This window comes from Sturnira hondurensis, unplaced genomic scaffold, assembly GCF_014824575.4.
Source record: "Sturnira hondurensis isolate 20B ecotype Veracruz unplaced genomic scaffold, ASM1482457v3 Scaffold0002101, whole genome shotgun sequence".
NCBI lineage: Eukaryota > Metazoa > Chordata > Mammalia > Chiroptera > Phyllostomidae > Sturnira > Sturnira hondurensis.
In genome coordinates this window covers 398,056-421,544 of record NW_028074732.1, presented here as the reverse complement: position 1 = coordinate 421,544, position 23,489 = coordinate 398,056, and the positions used below count along the sequence as shown (strand labels likewise).

The window sequence follows — 23,489 nt, the reverse complement described above, 5'->3', positions numbered from 1 at the left end:
GGCTGTCCATGTCCTTGTAGCCTGGCATACCCCGAGTATGGAGTATGGAGCTCTGGGTTTTCACGTGCTGGCCAGAGAGCCTACCTGGCCCTCCCGTGGAGCTGGCTATTCTTTGGTGTCAGCCCTGCTGGCTGATTTCAACGCCCGCCCGTTCACACTCGGTTTGGGTCAGAGAAGTACACTTCATGAATGAACTTAGTGATGTACATGTGTATGCACATGTAGAGCCACAGAGAGATGTACTAAGTTTATAGGCGCGTGTTAACTCGTAAGCAAATATAACCGGCTTCTTGCTCTTGGGCAAGTGACATCCCCTCGCCTCTCATCTCGTCAATATCTTGGTTTCTGTCCTTGGAAAAATAAGAAAGTTAGACAAACCTGCTAAGTCCCTTGTAGCCCTAATCTCCCATTGTGTCCTGGGTGTGTGTATCTCAGCTCCCTTATCAGAACAGAGATTGACAGCCACAAGGAAAAGAGTCCTGACCAAGGTGGCAGGGACTTGAACCTCACTTGGGTGTTGAGGCCCTTGGTGATTTGTGATTTGGAGCTGGAAGGTTTTGTATGTGAGGATGAAGAGAGAGGATTTTTTTGTTTGCCTAACAAGAATCTCAAAATGTTCTTCACTGGCAGGACCACAAGAATTCCAGACCTGTACCCTCCAATAGGGAGGCCACTATGGGTACATGTGGCTATTTAAATCAAATTAAGAAGCCAGTTCCTCAGCTACAGTACCACACTTCAAGTGTTTAATAGCCACATGAGGCTAGTAGCTACCATATTCCATGACACAGATACAGAACACGTCCATCTTCACTCAGAAACTTCTACAGAACGGTGGTCTTGTAGACCAGTGATTTTTCAATCGGTGTGCTGCAAGACTTTCTAGAACGTGTAATACCTGACTATTTATTCAGGGGCACTGACCTCTTTTCCCTTAGACTGTCCAATGAAAAAAATGTCAACAGCCAACAATGAGAGCCAACAGCCAACAATGTCAACAGCCAACAATGAGAGCCATCCAGTGTGAATGAATTGAAATTATACCCATTTTTGTCAGATTAGCAAAAATATATATATATATTTTGGTGTGTTGCAGAATTTTAGTAATTTGTTTACATGTGTCATGAGATGAAAAAGCTCGGAAATGTCTATTCTAGACCCACCTTTTGCAAATTCTAGACCCACCTCAGGAAACTGAGGCCAGGGAGAGGGGGTATGACCTGATCCTGGGCACATCTAGGCCTAGAGAAAAGGTACCCTGACCCCCAGGCCGGCCTCACTGCCCCATTCCCCACTGCCTCCTTCCTCCACGCTTCTCACTTCTCCGGACTCCCGACTCGGATCCCCTGGTGGGCCCAGCCCCTGGGCCCGGCGCCTGGGCTGGTCCCGGGGGATGTTTATGACTGAGCTCCAGATGCTGCACATTCTTCCTAGGGTCAGACCTGCCCCCAGGCACCGAGGGAATTAGCTTCTCCGAAGAGTCCCAGATCTTTCCTGAGCTGCCCTCTTCCTGGCCAACCCTGGAAGCTGGTTGCTTCAGGGGCACTCTCTGGGGTTTGTGTCGTCTCGGGTGAGGCTAAAAGACCGCGTGGATTCCCTATCGGAGAGGTACTTTTGGTCAAGCAGGGATAGAAGGGGAACAGGGAAGTGCACCCCTTGCATCTTCCAAGGTCTACACGTCCAGCGCAAAGGGCATCTGGGTACAGGGCTCTGCCTGGCCCAGGTTGGGGCCACATTTGGCGGGAACTGGATCTGTCTTCACCTGCAGCACCGTGGGGGCTGGGGGTGCGATGGAAAGAGCAAGAAGTGGGGCGTCCTGGGGTGGGGATAGCGGGTTGAGAGGCCAGGGGAGGGGGCGCCCGGGAGCTCCCTGACCTCGCCGGCTGTTGGGAGGCGGAGGGGATGGGGGTTGGGGGAGAAGAGGGGAGCCTAGCAGCCAATGGGAGGGAGGATCTCGTTTCAAAAGGGTTAACCCACAGCCAATGGGAGCCTGGGGGAGCGGATCCTGCTCACTCCATTCAAGAATCCCAAGTATTCAAGATGGACGGCAGGGAGTGTGGAAGGAGAAAGGGGGCGAGGGGGGAAGAGCCAGATCGGCCGAGGAGAGGGTACAGCCGCCGGCCGGCCCCCGGCCCTCGGTCCCGGAGGGTGGGCGGAGGTGCGGGCGCCAGGGATCGGAGCCTGGCCCAGGAGGGGGACTGGCGGGGGGCGAGAGGGCGTGAGAGAGGGGCAGCGCGGCCGGGGAGGGAAGCCGAGAGGGAGGGGAGGGCAGAGAAAGAACCGGGGAAGAAGGAGGTGGCAGGCAGAGGAACGTAACGAAGAGCCATGTGTAGGTATCGGGAGCTCCCAGAAGGGTAACGCCACCGATTTTCGGTTTTCTTCTCTGTCGGGGAGGGGCGGGGGGTGGTCTGGGCTCTTTCCTTTCTCCTCTCCTCATTCTCCCCCACTCGCGGGCATCTCTATCTTTTCCTTTCCAAACAGCCCCAGTGGGGAGGCACTAGGCATGTCCTGCCAGGGCGGCCTCCCTGTCATTTTCCATGGGGGGTGTGGTAGGGTGGGGAGGCGTGGGGGGCTTTCCTGGGCAGGGCTGCGGCTGGGCCATCTGTCCATGCCGGGGTGGGTGTGCGGGTGTGGGGCCTTGGCGGGTGTGCTCAGGGAAACGCAGTGGCCCAAGGGCTGGAGCAGGGCAGAGGGTTGTGCATCTTGAGAAGTTGGGCTGAACTAAGGGACTGTGTATGGAGGTGAGGCCCACCCCTGAGCTAAGAGTTTGGGGGCGTTATGGGGTGCGAGGGGTGGGGAGCGGTGTGCTTACACTCCAGTGCTTGCTGTTTGGGGTAAGTGTGTAGTAAGGGCTGAGTTGTGCGGCAACTGTGGTTGGGAGTTGTGTGTGTGCGCGCGCGCGCGTGTGGTCCAACCTGGAGGTGTGTGTGGTGGGGGTGGGGGCACCGTAGAGTGTTGAGGGAGAGCGCCTCTCACCCCCCGCCCTTCCCTATTGCCCCTCTCATCCCATTCACAGAACATGGCTTTCAGGACCCTCCTGGTCTTCTCCTGTCGCCATGGCTGCAAGGAGGGGGTGGGAGGAGACAGTTGGGGCCAGCCGCTGCCCCTGCTGCTCCAGCTAACCCTCCACCGGCCCTTTCTCTCTCTTCCACAGGCTGGGCCCCATCCCCTGCTGCTCTGGGGGGCAGGGGCCGGAAGATGGTGGCCAATGAGGAGGGGGAGTGGAGAGAACTTGAGCCGGGCCTCCCCTCCCCCATTTCCTCCTCGGTCTCTACACCCGCCTCTGGAAGGAGCTGGGGGATGGCTCCTGGGCCCAAGGTGGGGGAGGGGCCCTGCTGGCTGGTGAATCGCAGGGAATCCCGCTCTGGAATGAGTTGGGTGTGAGAGCTGAGGGGATCTTGGCCTCAGCCCCTTCTCCTCTCCCGTCTCCCCCAAGGGGAGGTCTGGGCACTCCCTGGTGAAGAATCTTCCTCCCTAAAGCTGGCTGGGCAGTCCTATCTTTGCCCCTCTGCCCTCAGTTGACACGATCCAGTTCCCAGCTGGGACTGGTTTGCCCAACTCAGGAGCAGAGGCCTGGTGACTGACCCTAGCGGGGCCTTCGTTTCCGTCCACCAGAACTGTGCAAACTATGGGACAGGGCCCCGTGTTTGCCTTTGCAGATCACAGGAACAAACTCTGCCTGGGAGGGCGGGAGAGAACCTCTCCTGCTTCCTGAGGAGGGTGGGAGAAGGCTGGAGGGGAAGCCCAGAGGAAGAGCTCCCAACTGCAGCGCTGTCCTCCATTCCTGCCGCTGGCTGTGGAGTGGGGTGGAGGGCGGCGCCCCACAGCCTCTGCACCTCTGGGCTGCCCCCAGTTCACCAGGTCAGAACTGGACCTGGGGTTCAGGGCCACAGCTCTAGCTGGGAGTGTGCCCTGCTTGTTTTGAACCTTTGGCTCTCCAGGTGTCGCTCCAGAGAAGTCTTCAGACTCTGGGTTTTAATCAGTCTCAGAATTGTTTATCCAGAGTAAAGCCCCCTCCACCAGGGTCGGGTGGGGAAGTTGTGGGTGAGCTTGAAGACTTCTAATGGGAGTCCCTGGGTGAAACGGGGAACAAGTGAGATTCTCACCCACTACCTGTTCAGCGTAAGAGACGGAGTCACCTTCACCATTTTGTTTTATGCTCAACCCATAAAGTGGACTTTGAAGACCTCAGAGGACATGCAGGGGTGGGGAGTCACCCGCAGCTTCCACCTTCAGACCTGGAAGCTTCTCTGTGCTGCCTGGGGACCTGTGGCTCTAGCCCCCCACCCTCTGGTCCTGGAGCTTCGTCTGAGGTGTCTTCTTGAGGCCTAGAACTCCACTTTATCTAAACTAAAAAGGGGAGCGAGCTTTAGCTAGGGAAGAGTGGAGGACTCTGGGGTCCTAGTGGGCATGTTTCCTCTCCAGAAGGAAGGCCGGTAGAGATACAAACCCAGGTAACGAGTGTCCCCCACGCTTCTGGGATTTCCACCAGTCACTTGTGAAGACTGTGTGCCAAGCTCAAGGTATCCCTTCAGCAGCCTCCATGGACTCTGTTCCCCACCCCAAACTCAAGAAAATGGTGGTTTCCGTGCTGGGAAGCATGAGAAAGAAGGCAAGGAGTGGAGAGAAAATAAAGGATGAACACTGAGAGTGGAGGAGAAGGGGCAGAGGGAGGCTGAGTGGGCCAGGGACTGGGAGAGGGGCGAGGAGGCAGGGCTGGCTCGCCTCTGCTGCAGGCCGGAGCTCTTTTCACATTGTGCTACTGTCTGCACCTACCACTAGCAGTGCAATGTTAAAAGGGCATTGGCTGTGTAGCGCCACCAGCGCCGGCTGCCTCCTCAGCATCAAGATATCCTCTCCCATCTGGGCGCCAATCAGCTACCCTGGTGGGCATGGGGAAGTCTCGCTAAGAGTCAGATGAATAGCTCACATTAACAGAAGCACTTCCACATGCAGCCTGTGCTGTGTTTCACATTTTCCCATTTCACAGATGGGAAAACTGAGCTAGAAGATTTAAGCAGCATGGCTGAGGTCGCTCTTAAATTGCAGAGCCTGGGTATAACCCTGCCCTAAAATCACCGTTCACCTGTCTTTTTGTAGACACATCTGAAGAGGTTTGGGTAGGTTCTCAACAGAACTGAGGGGTGGAAGGTTTCGATGCCATCTGCTGGTGGTGTGAAGATATCCGCCAAAGTTTCAAGCCTTAAAGATAGAAGTGGTACCTTATTGGCTAAGGAGGAAGGATTCCCAGGCTTGTCTTGGAACTGGAGGATGGTGAGTGGAGAAGATTGGGACAATCCCTGCTAGAACCTTGGTGGATTACCATGAGCAGGCTGGGGTACACAGGAAGGGAGGGCTCCTCCCCAGAGAGGGAGGGACATGGCTTCCGCTGGCATTCCACACCTGTGGCTCCTTCCCTGGCTCTTGGGGTGTAGAAAGGCGTCTTCCTCTCCACCTTGAATTCCCACCACAACCCCTCCTGGTCACAGATACTTGGTAATGATGCTCCTTGAGGGTATACCTGTCCAGGCATGCAAGATTTGGACTGCATTGGCTGTGTATGACCTGATCTGAGAGACTAGGATCCCTGAGCCAAGCTCACAGAAGGATTCTTCTGTGAGACAGAAGGAGACAGGCATATTCTGGGAGCCTTATGAAGGCAGCTAGTTTGTGCCTGATGAATAGGTCAGAGGTTGGGGCTTCAGAAGCCTTCCTGAACTTTGGTGCAAGAAATGGGATCAAAAAGGACAGGGTTCTGGGTCTCTTGCTGGAGTCTGAGAGGTTCTCTAGGCATGCAGAAATGGAACGGTGAGATGGATCCCTCCCGAGATCTCTCAGATGGGGGTGCGCTGCCTTGCGCCCTTCCCAGTTCTGTTCTGTCCAGACAGCTCCATTCTGATGTTGACACCATTTGAAATGCTCCACAGTTTATGTTCCGTAACTTTCTTCAGTCTATTAACATTTCTATTTGAGTCTCTGGGCACAAAACAGCCATTTGATGATGCCACTCCACTCTTGTTTAAAAAGTAAGTTTTCAGTGTTTGCCCAGTGCCCTTGGGCTGAGATCTAGATTCCCAACACGGTCTGTGGCTCCTGCTTGGCTTTTCTGGTGTCATCTTGTCTCTTGCCCATTTGTGCCTATGCTTCAATAGGGAACTTATTTCCTCCTCAAATTGACCAAGCTTGAGCCACCTGACACAGTTCTGTCTACCTGAAATACTCCCCCTCCTCCCACTCTTCCTTTTGCTTACCCAACTTCTCACCCTCAAGTGCGATCTCCATCATCACTTCTGTGAAGGCTGCCTTGATTACTCACTCTGATCTCTACTAAGCCTCTTCTGCATTCTGCAAGCTCCCAGGGCTTACTCCCCATCCCTGTTCAGATCCCATCACCTACTGGAATTGCCTGGTTACTGTTTGCCTGCCCACTAGACCGCCAAGAAGTCAGGCTATGCTGCCTTTCCTTGGTGTCCCTGGTGGTTAGCGCCATGCCTGGCAAGTAATAGCTGCTCTGAAGATATTTGTAATGTCAATGAGTGAATCTGGAAATAACAAGCTAGCTGACAAAGACCGGCTTTTATGATGTGTACAGTCCCCACTGCCGCTGTCAGTGACCCAACGACAATAGCAGTTTCCTGTCACTGCCAAAAATTGCTCTTGGGTCACATGACTGCATTGATGCTGCAATTTTGAGTTGTTCCACTTTATATCAACTACAAGGACAGCACCTTGGCTGATCGATTTTCCTTTTAGCCTTATGTGTGGCCATGAGCTGACCAAAACACAAGAGAATCAGATGCAAAGGCCAGGAGACCGAGAACACCCTAGTTTTGGGAGGAGCCTCTTCCAGATGTCCAGTCCTGGATCCACGCAAACACTAATGTATCATCAAGGGCTCCACTGGCCTCAAACTTGTGGGTGCTCCAACTGGAATACCTGTCACTAAAGCAAAACCTCCCTTGAATATCCATCCCCTGGTAAAAGCCGGAGTGGGGTCTTGCCGCAGACAAAGCAATTGCTGCCCCCTAGTGGCAGGAAGGGACAGGCACTGTTGGGGAGGTGACTATGGTACTTGCCCAAGGAAGGAAAGTCAGAGGACAGCACCTCACGCCTGCTTTTCCCCTTTTTATTAAAAATAAACCCAAACACTTTATATATCATACAAAAGTTTCGTTCGCTGGTGGCAGCCACGAGGTAAGCCTGGCCCCCGTGGCACTGATTTCCCACCTCCCCTCCAAGGGACTGAATCAGAGAGCAGTGGCCTGGGCCTCGAGGAGTGCCCATCAAGACTGCTCCGACTGGAAACAGCCAGCTGGGGTGGGGGTTCCGGGGGCAGCTTTCCCCACCCCCCCACAGTGGTAAAGGTTAGATACTGGAAAGTGCCTCTTTAGTGCCAAGATGAAACGAGTGGAGTGAAATGGAGACCCCTGTGATTCCTTCATTTCCCAGGGCCTGGGATTTGGGTTTTTGGGGGTTTTTTTCCCCTTCCACCCCCAGAATCCTACTAATGCGGTGGGATACTTCAGAGACTGGTGTTTCCCTTTAAGGCCAAAATTTCATCCCAACCTAAGCTTTTTCTCTGCTCTTAATGTGGCCCAGAATATGCCAGCGCCTGACTCGAGCTTTGTCCTGTGTTCACTCGAAAAGGATCCGAAACTGATTCCTCCCATGGTCCTCTGCCTGAGTGCATGCCCTTCCGTCGCCTCCGTTCTTGGGACCTTAGGGCCAGGAGGACCATTCCTCCCAGTTCTGCCTCTCCCTGACTGCTGCCCACTCCTGAGCTTTGAACACCCCTGGGGTGCCCCAGACCCCTGTGCCAAAGAAGCCTGGGGGTGATGAGGTGGAGGCGGAAGGGGTTGGTAGGAGCCAGGTTCCCCCAGGGGTGGGGCAGTACTCATGCTGGTATGGACTCTTGGCGGGGCCAGGGGTGAGAGGGTGGGGCATGCGGAGGAAGGGCACTGCCTGCCTGAGCCCCTCAGTCCCAGCCGTTGTCCTTCACCATGTGTGACATTTCAATAATGTACTTTCCCTCCTTGTATTTCTGGCTCGTCTCAAAGGCTTGCTCCTGGTGGAAAGGAAGCAGTGCATGTGGACCAAGCAGTCCCCCAAAGCCTTCCTACTCCTGTATTACCCCTTCCCCCAAAGTCCCCCCCCCCCCACATCCAGTCCACCCCAGTGCAGCAGGGCTCGGGGGCCATGGAGACTGTCCATTTTGGAACATGCCTTTCCCCTGGTACTTACATATTTCCAGCCCAGTGTGGTTTTGCAGCTCTCACAGAAAATGTCAGCTACCGAGTGAAGCCCCGTAAGCAGAAGGCGCTGTTCTGCTGGCCCACAGCCCACGTTGACCCTGTCTCAGGAAACAAAGGACCCAGCACCCAGTGGGGTCACTGTCAGTCCAGCCCCCAAACAGCCCAAAGGAACTTTCACCTGGAGAACTGTACCCACTTAACGGGAGCCTCTGGCTTCAGCAACCCACCCCTTTATGACTAGTGCCTGGGCCGTCTTCCTCCAAACTGGAATTCCATTTCTGCCCAGACTCCCAGGAGAACCGCAGTCTGAGTTTCTGAAACCCTTTGCAAGAGAAGGCAAAGCAGAGGTGCAAGGCCACTTTCTGAGGGCTCACCCTCATTCTCCACAGGAAAATTATGCACACACACAAGCACACTCACGCAAGAAGAGAGGTGGACTCACACGGAGTTAAACAGGTAGGCTCGGCCATGGCTCCCTTGGAAGGACTGTGGAGACACAGGACAGACAGTGACTACTGGGTGGCCCTTGCCCCCACTGCCTGAATTCCCAGGGTACGGAGGAGGGAGGGCAGGCTGCCTTTGCCTCACCCCAGGTGAGTTCAAGCCTGGACAGGGAAAGGAGGGGAGTGGTAGGCCCCCACGTGGTGTACCTTGGAAATAAGCTCATCGTGTTTGGCCAGGTGTGCACGGCAGTGGACGCAGCTGTAGGTGCGGTGGCAGCGGGGCAGGTAGCTACGGAACGTCTTGGTGGGGAGGCAGGCGGGGCCGGGGCCAGGGTCGCAGCTGGGCATGACAGGCTGGAGGACGATGCCCTGGCGGGCTGGAGGGGCTGGCGCGGTACAGCCCCCACACAGGCGGTCGCAGGTGAAGCAGCGGAGCAGGTTGGCTAGAGCCGTGTTTCGGGGCAGAAGAAATGTGGGGGGGCTGCCCGGCCAGGGCCCCCCCCAGACGTGAACCAGGTAGAAATGGAAATCACCTGGGAAGAGGGGAAGGCGTGTTAGGAGAGCTGTGATCTCGTGTGGAGCCCCTCCTGAGGGCATGGAGAACACGGGGCTCAACTGTTCAGTGTCCTCCATCACCATCAACCCGGCCTCCAGGCGCTCTGAGCATCCCTGTCCACGGATCCCCATCTGCTCTGGCAAGCCTAGAAGCAGCTCCAGGCCTCCGGTGCCCTAGCTGGGGAGGCGGTGTCTCCTCCCCACCCCGGGCGGGAGCAGGCTCCACCATCTCCACGGGGAGCAGCCTGCTGGCTCCCCGCTGCCATGGGAGCAATGTCACGTGCCAGCACTCGCCTTGATTTCGGCTCTTCAGTGAGGACCTGCCTCCCACATGCTCCGTAGGTGCCAGGGCTCAAAGCCTCTTAAAAGCTGGGGATGCCTGACAGGTTTTCTGTTTCATCGCCTCTATGTACAGCAGTTGGTTCTTCAAACACTTCGTGTGGCAGGAGAGGAAGATGAGATAGATGGAAGGAGAGTAAGCAGCCAGGCACACACACCCTGCTTCAGCGTTTTCCCGGAGCTGGGGGCCTGTTCCCTGGGGACTAGAACTTCATGGGTGTCTCCTTCTGTACCGAGACCAATCCTGCCTCTTGGCCCACTCATTTTGGCACAGAAACAGTCCCTGGCTGTCTTCTCAGCCTCTGAGCCCCTTGGTCTCTTTCTGCTGCTCTTTACTGTTGCCTTAGCCCTCAACCAAGGACTTGGGCCCTCAGCTGTAGGGGAGAAACTCCCCCTCAGGCAGATCTGACAGCTGGAATCAATGGGGGGATGGGGCCCGCAGTAGAGAAGGTAGCGCTCCTGGGCTGAGTGTTGTGTAGGGGTGACGTCCTCAATGGGCAGCAAAAGGGGGACTTGCAGTTTCAAAAACTGTGCTTTGGGGCAAAAGGCAGAGAATGTTTCCATCTCTCCCAGGGGCAGGGACACACAGCAGTGCCCCTGTGGGCCGACAGAAGATAAAATAATCGCTGGGTTCTGATCAGGAGCCTTGAGGAAGATGTTGACATCTGTCCAAACTGCAGCCCCCAAATGGCTGAGGGTGCTGGAGGCAGAGGATAAGAAGGGAGGTGTCCTCGGCTGGCGCTGATAAGCAGGTGAAGTGCTGCCCCCTCCTTCACGGGGCCTTCAGGGCTGTGGTGGGTGGTTAGCCCGTCTGGGTCAGAGGTGCCAGCTGGGTGCTCTGGCAGTGACAGGCCGTGAAGCAGAGCAGGGCTAACAGGCTTGTCACTTTGTCCTCTGTGGTGGCCGCTAGTGCCCCCGCAGTTCCAGTCCTTACTGGGGCTGCTGGGCAGTCTCTCTGCAAACCCCCCAACAAGGACCAATTTCAGTTTGGGGTCCTGCCCTCCTGGCTGGGCCCCAGGAAGACACCTTGGGCTGAATTCAGGGTGACATTGGGCTCTGGCCACAGGAAATGGGCCCTCCTCACCAGCGCGGCACTCGTCAGCGTCTGCTTCACAGATCTGCCTCCAACTTTGCCTGCCATGCCCCTCTGGCGCTCCACCTAGAGCACCTTCTTCAAGGGCTCAGAAGGGCCTCCCGGCCAGGTTCCTGCTCGGCCTCCTTCCCAGCCTCCGGCACGCCTCTCTCCCTCTCTCTCCCTGCTTCCCCATCAAGCCAAACAGAGGCTGCACAGGCCAGAGAATCACTCACAGGAGGGGGAATAGGGGTCATTTCTTCACCTCAAATTACAGGGAGAAGCAAGTTGGGTAAATGACGGGGAAAAAACAAAGGCAAGCTGAGTACTGGGGAAAAGATGTTCCCCAAGTGAGCCAGGGCTGGACCGTGGGAGGCAGGGGAGAGGGAGGGTTGGTGGGGGGGCGGTGCTGAGCAACCATCGCTGACAGCAGAGGCCCCAAGGCAGAGGCTCCAGGAACCAGGTGCGAATTCCATGCCTCTCAGCGGGGAAAAAAGGGAGGAGGCCACCTGCTCACAATGGATTTTCTCATCTGCTCTGAGGCTTCGGCCCCCTCTGGGTTGGCATTCTCAGCATGGTATGGTCCAAAATCATTAGCAGCGCAGCCAGCTCCCAGGGCGGGCTTTGGGGGGTCTGCACCAGCAGCAAAACAATAAACAGTGATGCCTGATGCTACAGCCAAAGTTACCAGGAAATAAGTGTGGGGAACCATCAGAGCTTGGAGAGGGATGGAGGAGCTGAGAGAGGAGCAGAGGCAGCAGGGAGGGGGAAGGGAGGACAAAGGGTGGATGAATAATGCTTTTTGCAAAGGGGAGAAAGCAACGCGCAGCAGGAGGAGAAAATTTGCAAAGGGGAAAAATTCGTTTGGAGAAGGGCTGCCCCCTCACCTTGAGGTCTGCTCCAGAGATCTCCGGCTATCTCTCTCTCTCTCTCTCTCTCAATCTGTCTGCTCACTCTTCTCTCTTCTCTTTCCGCTCCTTCAACGGGGAAGGGGATGGGGATGGGGTAGGGGAGTTAGGGGCTCAGGACTGAGGTTGCAAAGCTGGCCAGCTGCTTGGGGGCCAGAGGTTGTCTCTCGTCTGTACCTCGGTCTGTGGGTGAATGTAGCTGTGTGTTGTGGAACTGCATCATAACACTGTGAGTCATCCATCCCCCCACCCCCTCACCTCCCACGTCAGAGCAGGGCTGGGAGACACAGGAGGCGGGTCGGAAGGGAGGGAGGGGGCAGGCATCGAGGGATGGGGCTGGGGGAATAAGGCTGGGATGGGGACTGAGGGGCAGGACCAGGAGGATCGCAAAAGAGGAAAGGCTAGTAGCTGAGGAGGAAGGCAGTGTGGCTAAGGAGATGGAACCTAAGGTGAGGACAGGGCTGGGCAAGGATGGAGTGGGGGTGACAGGACTGGAGGAAAGGAGGTGGCAAGGTGGGGGCCGGCGAGATGGATGCAGAGCGTCAGGTGTGTGCACACGCATTCAGGATGATGACAGTTCCCATTTCAGCTCTGACCCCAGCCTGATGCAGAGAAAAGAAAGACATAGCAATGGTCACACAGGGCACATTGTGTCCCCAAGCTTGTATCAGTCGCTTCTATGCCTCAAAGCCTCAGCTTAATACCCCTGAAGGTGTTGTAGACCCAGTACGAATCTCATATGCAGGAGCCTCACGTCAACTACCTCCAGGTTCCTTGTGCTTTGTGAGTGGAGACATCCACATTACATAACGTTCTCTCCTGGGCAGTAAACTTTCTGAGGCAGGTCCTCTGGCCAAGTCCTCTCTGCATCCCAGGGCCGCAGTGCCTAGCACAGAGCTGGTGCTCCCAGGGGAGTGGATGAGTTGCATCTTTACACAATTGTGTGGCTTTGGTCTCAGATATCTGAGTTGGCAACAGCCCCTGGGCGAGTTACTGATGCTCTCCATGCCCCATTTCCCCTCACTGGCTAAATGAAGCTGCCAATATTTACCTCGTGGAGATGCGAAATAAAGTTTTCCCAACTTAATGTCCTGAAACCCCAAAGGATTTACTATTAAAAATTCTGATAGCTCTAGACATATGCCAAATTTGTGTATTATTAAGAACGAATATCTTTCTATCAAATTCCAGTTGTATTTCATTTGACTCAGAATATTTCTCATGGGGGTTGCTGCCTGTGCACCTCACTAAAGTATGTGGTCACAGAACACATCCTCTAAGATGAAAAAAAAAAGCCAGTTTCTACCAGGCTAACATGCAGAACATGACATGTGACAAAGGTAGGAACTTATAGAAAGGGCTGCTTGTGGGGAACTTGTCTTTTCCTATGTAAGTAGTGGACAGAGTTACGGTAGGGGAATATGGGAGGCCTTGCTAGCTGGGTATGAAGAAAGGAATTCTGGGTATTTAATCAAAAGATTCTGGAGTTTAAGGTACATTCTGAAAGCACAATGTGGGTATCTTGAGTGATAGTACCACAGGCTGATGTTGAGAGGGAGAATTCCTCTCAACAGTAAAGAAAGAAGAGGGAGCCCTGGCTGGTGTGGCTCAGTGGACTGAGCACCAGCCTGTGAACCAAAGGGTGAGTGACCAGTTTGATTCCCAGTCAGGGCACAAGCCTGGGTTGCAGGCCAGGTCCCCCCAGTTGGGGGCGTGCGAGAGGCAACCACACATTGATGTTTTCCTCTCTTTCTCCTTCACTTCCCCTCTCTCTAAAAATAAATAAATACATAAAAGAAAGAAGAGGGAAGTGTTTTTGTCTGGGCAGCAGATGAGAAAGGAAAAGTAAGTGCAGGAGGAATACAAGGAACCATTTTTCTTTTTTCCTTTTTTTTGAAGAAAGCAGTGAGAAGTGGAGGGAAAAAGAAAGTGAGTAATTTGGGGGCAAGGATTGAAAGTCTGGAAGCAAAAAAGGGGTATCAAATTAACTCAAGAAGATAATGACCAAAGATTTAGCTGGAGAGGAGACTGAAAAAAACTCCTGAGGACAGTGTTATTTAGGGGTGGGGTGGAGATGACTAGAAGGCTTGACGAAAGTGAGAATGGGGAGTGTGGGCAAGCACGGATGTTTGAAATATTGTGCTCTGATTCGCTATGTTTGAGAAGCAGAATAGGGAGCAGTCTAAAGGGGGTGGTTCTCCCTAAATTCAGTTTTGGATAGCTATATGATATCCAAATAAAGATGACCTTCGGATAATTGGAAGAAATTGCCTCTAGGGAAAGAGAATGGAGGCAAAGAAATCGATCTTGGAGTAGAATGCATGGAAACAGGAGAGAGAGAGCTCACTTGGGGAGAAATTTTGCGAATGGAAGACTGGAATTGCATATTTGAAGAATGCTGAAAGACTAGGGGCTACCTAATACATGATTGAAGAACTATTGCATGCATGGTGAATGAATGAAGTAATTAAAGCCAATGATCCAAGAAAAAACTGAAAAATGAGGAGTGAGAATGGCATTCTCAGAAAGTGGGTGCTAAGGTAGGGCCAGTGGGGAAAAGGCAACCCAGAAAACTCTCCCCAGTTTTCTGTCTCGATTAACTATGTGCGCTGGACTGAAAAAAGTACTCATCTGTGAAATGAGGATGACAGTGACAGTGTGTACTTCACAGGATTCTTGTGAGGATTAAGTGACTTTACACCTGTGAAGTCCAGAGGACAGTACCTGGCACTACAAACGTGTTTGCTGTTGTTTTAATAACTACACCCAGACTCCCAAATCCTGGGTCTGAGTCCTGGCTGGGACTAGTTCCTTCACCGATGTCTCCTCCCTCATCTGGAGATGATAAAACTGACTTTACAGGGTGGCTGTGAAAGAAGATACCTGAAAGGGCTTTGAAAAAATGTAAAGCACTGTCAAAATGAATGGCATTGTTATAGCTTCCCCTCCTCAAACTGTAATAAAAACTTGAAAGCTAACATCAGATGCTTTCTATGAATTACAGGCATCGTGCTTAGTACTTTATGTGTATCATCCCATTCAATCTTCAGAAAGACTTTAAGATGTTGGGTACTGTTATTACCCCTATTTTACAGACAAGAAACTGATCTCAGGGAGTATAAGCCTGTCATTTGTCCAAAATTCACACAGTGAGCAAGCAGCATAGCAAAGAATACAAGATTCCAAAGCCCAAGCTTTTGACAAGAGCCTTATAGACGTGGCTCAACCTGTTGCCTGCAGGGTCAATGATTGATTTTGTGTAACTGCCAGGGATTGTAGGAAGGAGCTAGTCCTCAACAACACTCTCTGCTCAGTAAGAGAGACGTTGTTGGGTAACGACCGATTGACTTATAGAATACCTGGAAGAAATTCTTGAATTTTATTTTTTGATATTATTATTATTAATTTATTAATTTATTTTTGCCCTGGCTGTAGCTCAGTTGGTTACAGCGTTGTCCCCATAGTCAAGGTTGTGGTTCACTCTCTGGTCAGGGAACATACAAGAAGCAACCAGTGAATACATAAATAAGTGGAAAAAGAAATGGCTGTTTCTCTCTATATACATACAATCAATAAATTTAAAAAAAGCTTTTTTAACATTCTCTAGGTGCCAAGCACTGGTCAGGTAGGGGATGACAGCCAAGGTGGGTCTCTGAGAAGCTGTTTTCCCCAACTTCCCTACCACTAGGTGTCCTCCTGTGTGAAAGAGCTTTGCTTCCCCGGCTGGTGTGGCTCAGTGGATTGAGCACTTGCCCTGAACCAAAATGTCACCTGTTCTATTCCCAGTCAGGGCACACAACTGGCTTGCAGGCCAGGTCCCCAGGAGGAGGCACACAGAGGCAGCTAATCCATGTTTCTCTCACACACTGATACTTTTCTCCCTTCCTAAACAATAAATATTTAAAAAGGGGCTTGTTAATTTCCTCACTTCCTGGCTTGTGGTCCAGGCGAGCAGGTTATCGTGAGTCCTAGCTCGGAAGTCTCCAGTCCTTCCTGCTGCCCTTCCCCGGCCGGGGTAACAGGTGAACTGAACGGGGTGGGTAGTCTGTAACGGTCACCTGGCAACCCTTGGCCCAAGGCGGGTCGCCGCCCCGCTGCTGGGCGTAACCTCCACGCCTACTGGATGAACCGGGTAGGCTTGACGAACAGAGACCGTCGCTACCCCGCCCACTTTGGCGTCACAATCAAAATAATCCTTTAACTACAACTCCCAGAAGGCGGAGCGGCTGCGCGAGCTCAAGTGCTCACGGCTATTCTCTCACAACTACAAATCCCAAGGAGTATTGCGCGAACGCCGCTCCTCCACTGCGCAAGTGCGGAACTCCCTTGTTTCCGGCGTAGGTCTGGACAAGATCGGCTGCGTTTGGCCTTGAGTCCTGCCTGGCAGGGCTTTTTGGTTTACTACTTGGAGGTGCAGGTGAGGTAATAAGCTCAAAAAAGCAACTGTCGCCTTCTTGGGACTTGGGAGGATTTCGTGTCTAGGTTAGCTGGGTCAAAGGCCAGACCTAAAGCTGCGGTCGTGTATAGGAAAAAAAACAATTATTTTTTTTGGCGTTTTCTAGCTTACGAGGTGATCTTTTCCTCTAACAGCCCCTTCTAATCCCCGTATCAACACTTTGTGTGAGGAAGTGTGGGTGCCTCCCGTTGACATCTGAGAGAAAGGTTCAGAGAAGTTAGGTGATCCGCGCGTGATCCCTGACACTACTAGTCGTTGCTGAGCGGGGCTTTGAAATGTTTTTTAAGTCCAAACCCAGTAGTCTCTGCTTTGCATTGAATTGCAGACGCCCTTTCTTGTTAACTAAGAGGGTTGAGGAGAGGGCATCTTTTGTCTTCTCAAGTCAGCAATGAGGTGATGTAGTCAAGTCTTCTGTCATTTTGTAGATAGAATTTAATTCTAATGTCTGAGTTATTTATTCACTCGGTGTATTTATAGGGTGCTTGTGTGTTATCAAGGCCCGTTCAAGGCTCTAGAGGTGCAGCAGCAAACAAAAATGCCCAACCTTAGTAGGTGTAGACAGATGGTGATCAGAGATAAGGAGAAATAGCAGGGTCTGGGAAATCATTCATTGGGGGATTTTGAACAGAGATCTAACCTGTGTTTAGATCTGATATTTAATTTGTGTCCTAGGCACAGCAGCTACACAGAAAATATGGGAGAGGAAGCCAATGATGACAAGAAACCAACAACTAAATTTGAACTAGAGCGAGAAACAGAACTTCGCTTTGAGGTGGAAGCATCTCAGTCAGTTCAGCTGGAGCTGCTGGCTGGCATGGCAGAAATCTTTGGCACAGAACTGACCCGAAACAAGAAATTCACCTTTGATGCTGGTGCCAAGGTGGCTGTTTTCACGTGGCATGGCTGTTCTCTACAGCTGAGTGGCCGCACCGAGGTGGCTTATGTCTCTAAGGACACCCCTATGTTGCTTTACCTCAACACTCATACAGCTTTGGAGCAGATGCGGAGGCAGGCAGAGAAAGAAGAAGAGCGAGGCCCCCGGGTGATGGTAGTGGGTCCCACTGACGTGGGCAAGTCCACAGTGTGCCGTCTGTTGCTCAACTATGCAGTGCGTTTGGGTCGCCGTCCCACTTATGTGGAGCTGGATGTGGGCCAGGGCTCTGTGTCTATCCCTGGTACCATGGGGGCCCTCTACATTGAGCGGCCAGCAGATGTCGAAGAGGGATTCTCCATCCAGGCCCCTCTGGTGTATCATTTTGGGTCCACCACTCCTGGCACCAACATCAAGCTTTATAATAAGGTCAGAGCCAGAGCCAAGGTGGGATGGAAGGTAGGGTTGCTGTCAGGGTAGGAAACTGTGCAGAAGTTTGCTAGTTAAAACTGTCTATAGCCATTTCTTTGTTCCCTCTCAGTTGATATTAATTGCCACGTGATTTTGGAAAAGATATTTTCAANAGGCCCCTCTGGTGTATCATTTTGGGTCCACCACTCCTGGCACCAACATCAAGCTTTATAATAAGGTCAGAGCCAGAGCCAAGGTGGGATGGAAGGTAGGGTTGCTGTCAGGGTAGGAAACTGTGCAGAAGTTTGCTAGTTAAAACTGTCTATAGCCATTTCTTTGCTCCGTCTCAGTTGATATTAATTGCCACGTGATTTTGGAAAAGATATTTTCAAATATAAGTCAATATCAGATTGTTAAATGTTTCTGTGGGCCTATTAAGTTATTTATTAAATTTCCATAAATTTCCCCTTAGGAGACAGAGAAGAAGAAACATAAAAGTTAAATCCATGTTATGGGGTTAAAACCACAGCTGTTAAAAATATTTTTCTTGTACATAGTACTACTTGCTCTAAAGAGGGACAAGATAGCTATGAGTTTTTTTGTTTTTGTGATTTTTTTCCCTCATCTTGATTGTCTTTTGCAGATTACATCTCGCTTAGCAGATGTGTTCAACCAAAGGTGTGAAGTGAACCGAAGGGCCTCTGTGAGTGGCTGTGTCATTAACACCTGTGGCTGGGTCAAGGGCTCTGGCTACCATGCCCTGGTGCATGCAGCCTCAGCCTTTGAGGTAGATGTAGTTGTGGTTCTAGATCAAGAACGGCTGTACAATGAATTGAAACGGGACCTGCCTCACTTTGTACGCACTGTGCTGCTCCCTAAATCAGGGGGTGTGGTTGAGCGCTCCAAGGACTTCCGGCGAGAATGTAGGGATGAGCGTATCCGTGAGTATTTCTATGGATTCCGGGGCTGTTTTTATCCCCATGCCTTCAATGTCAAATTTTCAGATGTGAAAATCTACAAAGTTGGGGCACCCACCATCCCAGACTCCTGTTTGCCTTTGGGCATGTCTCAGGAGGACAATCAGCTCAAACTAGTACCTGTCACTCCTGGCCGAGACATGGTGCACCACCTCCTGAGTGTTAGCACTGCCGAGGGCACAGAGGAGAACCTTTCTGAGACCAGCGTGGCTGGCTTCATCGTGGTGACCAGTGTGGATGTGGAGCACCAGGTGTTTACCGTTCTCTCTCCAGCCCCCCGTCCACTGCCTAAGAACTTTCTTCTCATCATGGATATCCGGTTCATGGATCTTAAATAGAGATCAGGAAGCCTTGCTGCATGGGGCATGGAGATCTGGCAGTTACCAATGGCAGGTGGGCTCAAGTGTGAGAGTCAAGGCCAGGCTGACCAGTGAATGGTGGACCAGTAAAAATACACAATTCTACCTCTTAAAACAGGTGGTGGTAACCTAACCCTTCTAATCTTGAATTGCCACTTCGAATTCTCTGAGGCCCTGGCAATTCCAGTTTCTTTCACTGTGCTGAACTAATTTTTAGGAGAGTTTTTTTTTTAATCATTATATTATATTCTATATGTAGTATTTGTTATCTCATTTATCCAGGATGAAAAAGTGTTTTAGAAGAACTCCTTAAAATAAAGTTCAAAGTTGGAAGAAAAATTATTTTAATAAATATTTTTGCCATATCAGAGATATTGGTATACATTTTTTTATTTTGTTTCTTCCTCTAAGAATTACAGAAACATTGGAATGATTCATTGCTAAATGCTTAGGAAAGAGGAAAACCAAGAGCCACTTGTAAGCCAAGCAGGGGAATTTTTCTGATGGTTCTCCTCTTTTCTGCACTTAGGTAAATAGATGCTAAATCTGTTCTCAGGACAGGGTTAACTATGAGGAACCAAAGAGGCTGGTGATAAAGTTGGGGTGAGATTTAAGAACTAATCACTTCTCAAAGATAGGCATATTTCTACCAGCTGCGACTTGTCTATTTGCTTAGAATCACAACCTAAGTCAAAGTGTAAATTGAGCTCTCAGATGGTAAGAAGCCAGGAGAGCCCATTCTCTGATCTCTTGCAAATGATTGGTGTTCCTAGTTTGGACTTGGATTATTGAATAAGTATCTGACGCCCTTCCTCTGTTCGTTCTTTCCACAAGTGTCTACTGAGCACCTACTCTTTGTAAGGGACTGTTAGAGATGGAGACCAAGATAAAGTCTTACAGTGCTTGTATTATAGAACAAAGACAAAAAAAAGAAAATTGCTGTTCAGGGACTTTGGTTGATACAGGACAGTGACTGAGAGGCTCGTTTAGGTTGGGTGGTCAGGAAAGGCCTCTCCTGAGTTAAGACGCTAATGTCTGTGTAACATTTGGCCAAAATCTTCCTGGTAGAGGAAACTGCAAAAACATAAGGAAAAAGCTCAATGTCTTTGTGAAGAAAAGGCCTACGTGGCTGGAGTGTAGTGAATCAAGGGGAGTGTGGTAAAAATTCAGGTGGGAAGGAGCAGCAAAGACAAGAGACTGTAGAGCTTTTGTAATCCCAGAGCAGTGGGAAACTGGATGAGGGGGTGTATCTTAGTCCCTTAGGAATGCTGTAACATGTTACAGACTGGGTGGCTTATAAACATCAGAAATCAGGATTCTGGAGGCTGAAAAGTCCAAGGCCCCAGCATGGGCATGTTGTGATACACGCTGTCTTTCAGGTTGCTGACTGCCACCTTCTAGCTGTGTCCTCATGTAGTAGGAGGACAAGGGCGCTCTGTGGAGGCTCTTCATTCATGACCCCAGTACCTCTTAGAGGCCCCACCTCCTAATACCATCATTTTCAGGGGATTAGGATTTCAGTATATTGATCTTGGGGAACACAAATTCAAAAAACTTAATTTACATTTTGAAAAGATCATTGCTGTGTGGAAATGGGTGAAAGAGGCAAGAGTAGCTCTGACTGGGTAGTTTATTTGGTTAGAGTGTCCCAATACACAAACGTTGCAGGTTTGATCTCCAGTCAGGGCACATACAAGAATCAACCAATGAATGCATAAATAGATAGAACAACAAGTTAGTATTCCTCATTCTTGCTCCCTAAAATAAATAAACAGATAAATAAAAAGCAAGAGCACAAGTTTCAATGTGAGAATCAATGGGGAATTAGAGTGAGGCAGCAGAGTTGGGGTTGGTGAGTAGATTGCCTTGGGATGTTTTCGATGGACAGTGGATAGGACTTGCTGATGGGAGCAATGAGGAAAAGCAAATGGAATCAAAGATGATTCCTACATTTGTTATTTGAACAACTTATTTGGCTATGAGACGGGGAGCTAAGGGAGGGGATAGGGGAATATTTTGTTCTATTTGGCACTAAGTCTGAGCTATTCCTCATCCAGACGGAGATGCCGTCCATATCAACAGCTGGAAACATGTATCTGGAGGGTTAGGGCTGAAGGTTTGTGGGAGCTGTTGGCCTATTGAAGGCGTTTAAAGCAGTGATATTAGATGAAGCCACTTAAGGGCTGGAAATCAGAAAGCAGAAGATGGACTTTCAGAGCGCTCTGAATAAGAGGCGAGGTATAGTTGGAGCGAGCAAAAGAGACTTGACTGTGGATCTGGAAGCATGGATGTTGGTGTTGATCTTGAGTGAAGACTACACGTGGAATGGTGGGAATAAAAGTCCTGTTGGTGTATATTGAGATAATATAAATTGAAGAAGTAAGGATAATAATAGGCAATTCTTTGAAGAAGTTTTGCTAAGAAAGGGAGCGGTGGGGGATATGGAGCCAAGGGAGTGGTAGTTCTTTAGATAGAATACTCAGCCTAACAGACTCGAGAGGGAGAGAATTTAATGATGGACATGGTATGTTCTTGGCACTATCCTATTTTTTTCTGTATGTTTTTCATTTTCAAATCAAATGTCAAAGGAAAAATTCAGAAGATGCAGGGATGAAGGGAATGGGACCCAGAGCGCAAGGGAAGAAACTTTTAACACAAGCAGAGATGTAAGGACAGGAGGGAAGGCAGCAGTGTTTCAACATAAAGAGGTGTTGGTGCTAAGAGACAGGACATTCTTTTCTTTTTTCTTTTTTAAAGGTTTTATTTATTTATCTTTAGAAGGGAAGAGAAGGAGAGAAATATCAATGTATGGTTGCCTCTTAGGAGTCCCCTGCTGGAAACTGACCTGCAACCCAGGCATGTGCCCTGACTGGGGAATCGAACCGCGATTGTGTGGTTCACAGGCCTGCACTCAATCCACTGAGCTACACCAGCCAGGGCCAGGACATTCTTTTCTAACTGAATCTAAATCCAAGGATAATATTTTGTTCTTGTCTGCCTGTTTATTTGTGAGTTGAAAAGTGTCCCTGTGGTTTGCCGTCCATAGGCATGAGGAGATACAAATGAAGAGGATTTGAAAAAAGTATAGGTAAACTACATTAGAAAAACTATAAGATATATATATATATATATATATATAAATTTGTTTAATAAGTAATTTATTTGAAGTTTGATGGTCTGGATATCTCATTGTTTAGCGTAGATTTTACTGTGCAATACTTTTCAGAAGTGGCTTGCAGTTTAAGCCTTGTGGTCTATTAAAAATTCTTTCCAGGAAATATCTTGTTTGACCCTAAGGAAAACTGGACAAGAAACTGGAATCTCTAAACCTTGGGATGGTGATTATGCCGCTGTTAGTGCTCATCCATCCAGCTAAGAGTTTGGCATCCAGTAGTTGAGTGTCCCAGGGGACTTCAGAATGTGTGGTTGGATGGCAGAAGATCGAATTTTTATTCCCATTTAGCACTGTAGGTTCTTAGGCTGTCACAAGGAAAAGAAAGATGTTTCATCTGTGAAGCTGGGGAAATGAGGAAGTCTTAAAACCCCGAGAAAAACACGCAATAGAAAAAATGAAATTTAACTTCTTCCTAAGGAAAGAACCTGTCAGAAAAGTCTCTGTAAATAAAAGAAATATTCTGCCTCCAGTAATACCTTAACTTTTACCTTTCATAAGGTCGAAAGTCTTTAGAAGATACAATTTCTAAAAAATATACACTGACAGTAAATAGAACTCTTGAATGTGTTGCAATAAATTGTGGACTGGAGGCCTTAGCAAGGATAAACTAGAATCTGATGTATATGCCATCTCAGATAAGAAACTAGACTAGATCCCAGAAAACAGAAGGTAGACCTTTCTCCATCTTGCTGCCTGGTGCCGAAATATCAAACACCAGTGAAACTAGCAACATTTGATACCAAACCCAAGGACAGATCACAGGATTTAGATCACAGATCACTTTGCAAGTGAGGAACCTTGGCTTCGAAGTGGCTGGTGGAGCACTTTTGGGAGACAGGCTTTCAAAAGATAAATGGCCTCGAGCTAAATGAGTGAACACCTGGTTTTGCTCTTGGGTTAACAGCAGTGTGAGGCTAATTAGGGCAAAGTGTGGCGCTGTGATCTACCTAGAGTGGGCCGGCACCTTGCTAGGGACACCAACTTTTAGAGAACCTTTTCCTTAGAGATTAGGGATGCGGCACCCACTCCTCGGATTGCAGCGAGAGACTAAGGGAATTAATTGTATCTTAGAACGGGATCGCATGCTGGGGCGGTGGGCGGGGGTGGTGGTGGTGGCAGGGCTATATCACTGCTTCAGACGGCACGCACTCCAAGACTTTCCTTCCGCTGATGGCACTGCTGCTCCAAGGCTTGGGCCGCTCTCCTTCCTCTTTATCCCCGGCCTTTGGCAGGACCGTCGCCCCACATGGCCTTTTCCAGTCCAGTCGCTTTCTCCATGCAGGATCCCCAGCCCCAGCCCCAGCCCCAGCCCATATCATTCTCATGGCATGCTGCTGGTATCGCGAAACACGCTGGACTGACTGCTTCATCAAGATTGATTTTATCTTTGGCTGGTGTGGCCCAGTGGATTGAGCTGTGAACCGAAAAGAACAGCTCATCGGTTTGATTCCCAATCAGGGCACAGGCCTGAGTTGCAGCCCAGGTTCTCAGTTGGGAGCGTGGGAGGGGGAGTCAATCGACGTATCTCTTGCACATTGCTGTTTCTTCCTCCGTCCCTTTCCCTCTCTCCAAAAGTAAATAAAATCTTTTTAAAAATTGTTTTAAATAAAGTTTTCGCCCTGATTAAAAAAAAAATTAGTGCTGGAGGGGAGGGGTAGTTAGTCGCCAAAA

At 50.4% G+C, this 23,489-nt stretch overlaps 2 protein-coding genes across 4 annotated transcripts; one reads left to right on the top strand and one right to left on the bottom strand.

The window, feature by feature from the left end:
* Nucleotides 1-7,026: 7,026 nt before the first annotated feature.
* On the bottom strand, nt 7,027-11,769 carry YPEL4 (yippee like 4). 2 transcript variants are annotated; one of them, XM_037039949.1, is made up of 6 exons: nt 11,549-11,769; nt 11,179-11,294; nt 8,903-9,228; nt 8,695-8,738; nt 8,242-8,350; nt 7,027-8,065 (listed from the first exon to the last, which is right to left on the bottom strand). In XM_037039949.1, exons 3-6 carry the CDS (start codon nt 9,041-9,043, stop codon nt 7,976-7,978), a joined length of 384 nt encoding a protein of 127 aa, XP_036895844.1. In that variant the 5' UTR covers nt 9,044-9,228; nt 11,179-11,294; nt 11,549-11,769; the 3' UTR covers nt 7,027-7,975. The 2 variants fall into 2 exon arrangements, with proteins under 2 accessions (XP_036895844.1, XP_036895843.1); XM_037039948.1 differs by lacking the exon at nt 11,179-11,294.
* Nucleotides 11,770-15,896: 4,127 nt separating this feature from the next.
* CLP1 (cleavage factor polyribonucleotide kinase subunit 1) lies at nt 15,897-19,013 on the top strand. Of its 2 annotated transcripts, XM_037039946.1 has the most exons (4): nt 15,897-15,986; nt 16,698-17,262; nt 17,483-17,545; nt 17,951-19,013. In XM_037039946.1, exons 2-4 carry the CDS (start codon nt 16,720-16,722, stop codon nt 18,620-18,622), a joined length of 1,278 nt encoding a protein of 425 aa, XP_036895841.1. In that variant the 5' UTR covers nt 15,897-15,986; nt 16,698-16,719; the 3' UTR covers nt 18,623-19,013. The 2 variants fall into 2 exon arrangements, with proteins under 2 accessions (XP_036895841.1, XP_036895842.1); XM_037039947.1 differs by lacking the exon at nt 17,483-17,545 and having other exon boundaries at nt 16,698-17,325.
* Nucleotides 19,014-23,489: the final 4,476 nt, after the last annotated feature.

Coding starts and splice junctions, on each gene's coding strand:
- YPEL4 (XM_037039949.1), bottom strand. CDS start 9,043: ATGCCCAGCTGCGACCCTGGCCCCGGCCCCGCCTGCCTCCCCACCAAG. Junction 8,351..8,694: donor GCCTACCTGTTTAACTCCGT/GTGAGTCCACCT, acceptor TTCCTGAGACAG/GGTCAACGTGGGCTGTGGGC. Junction 8,066..8,241: donor CCACACTGGGCTGGAAATAT/GTAAGTACCAGG, acceptor CCTTTCCACCAG/GAGCAAGCCTTTGAGACGAG.
- CLP1 (XM_037039946.1), top strand. CDS start 16,720: ATGGGAGAGGAAGCCAATGATGACAAGAAACCAACAACTAAATTTGAA. Junction 17,546..17,950: donor ACATCAAGCTTTATAATAAG/GTCAGAGCCAGA, acceptor TGTCTTTTGCAG/ATTACATCTCGCTTAGCAGA.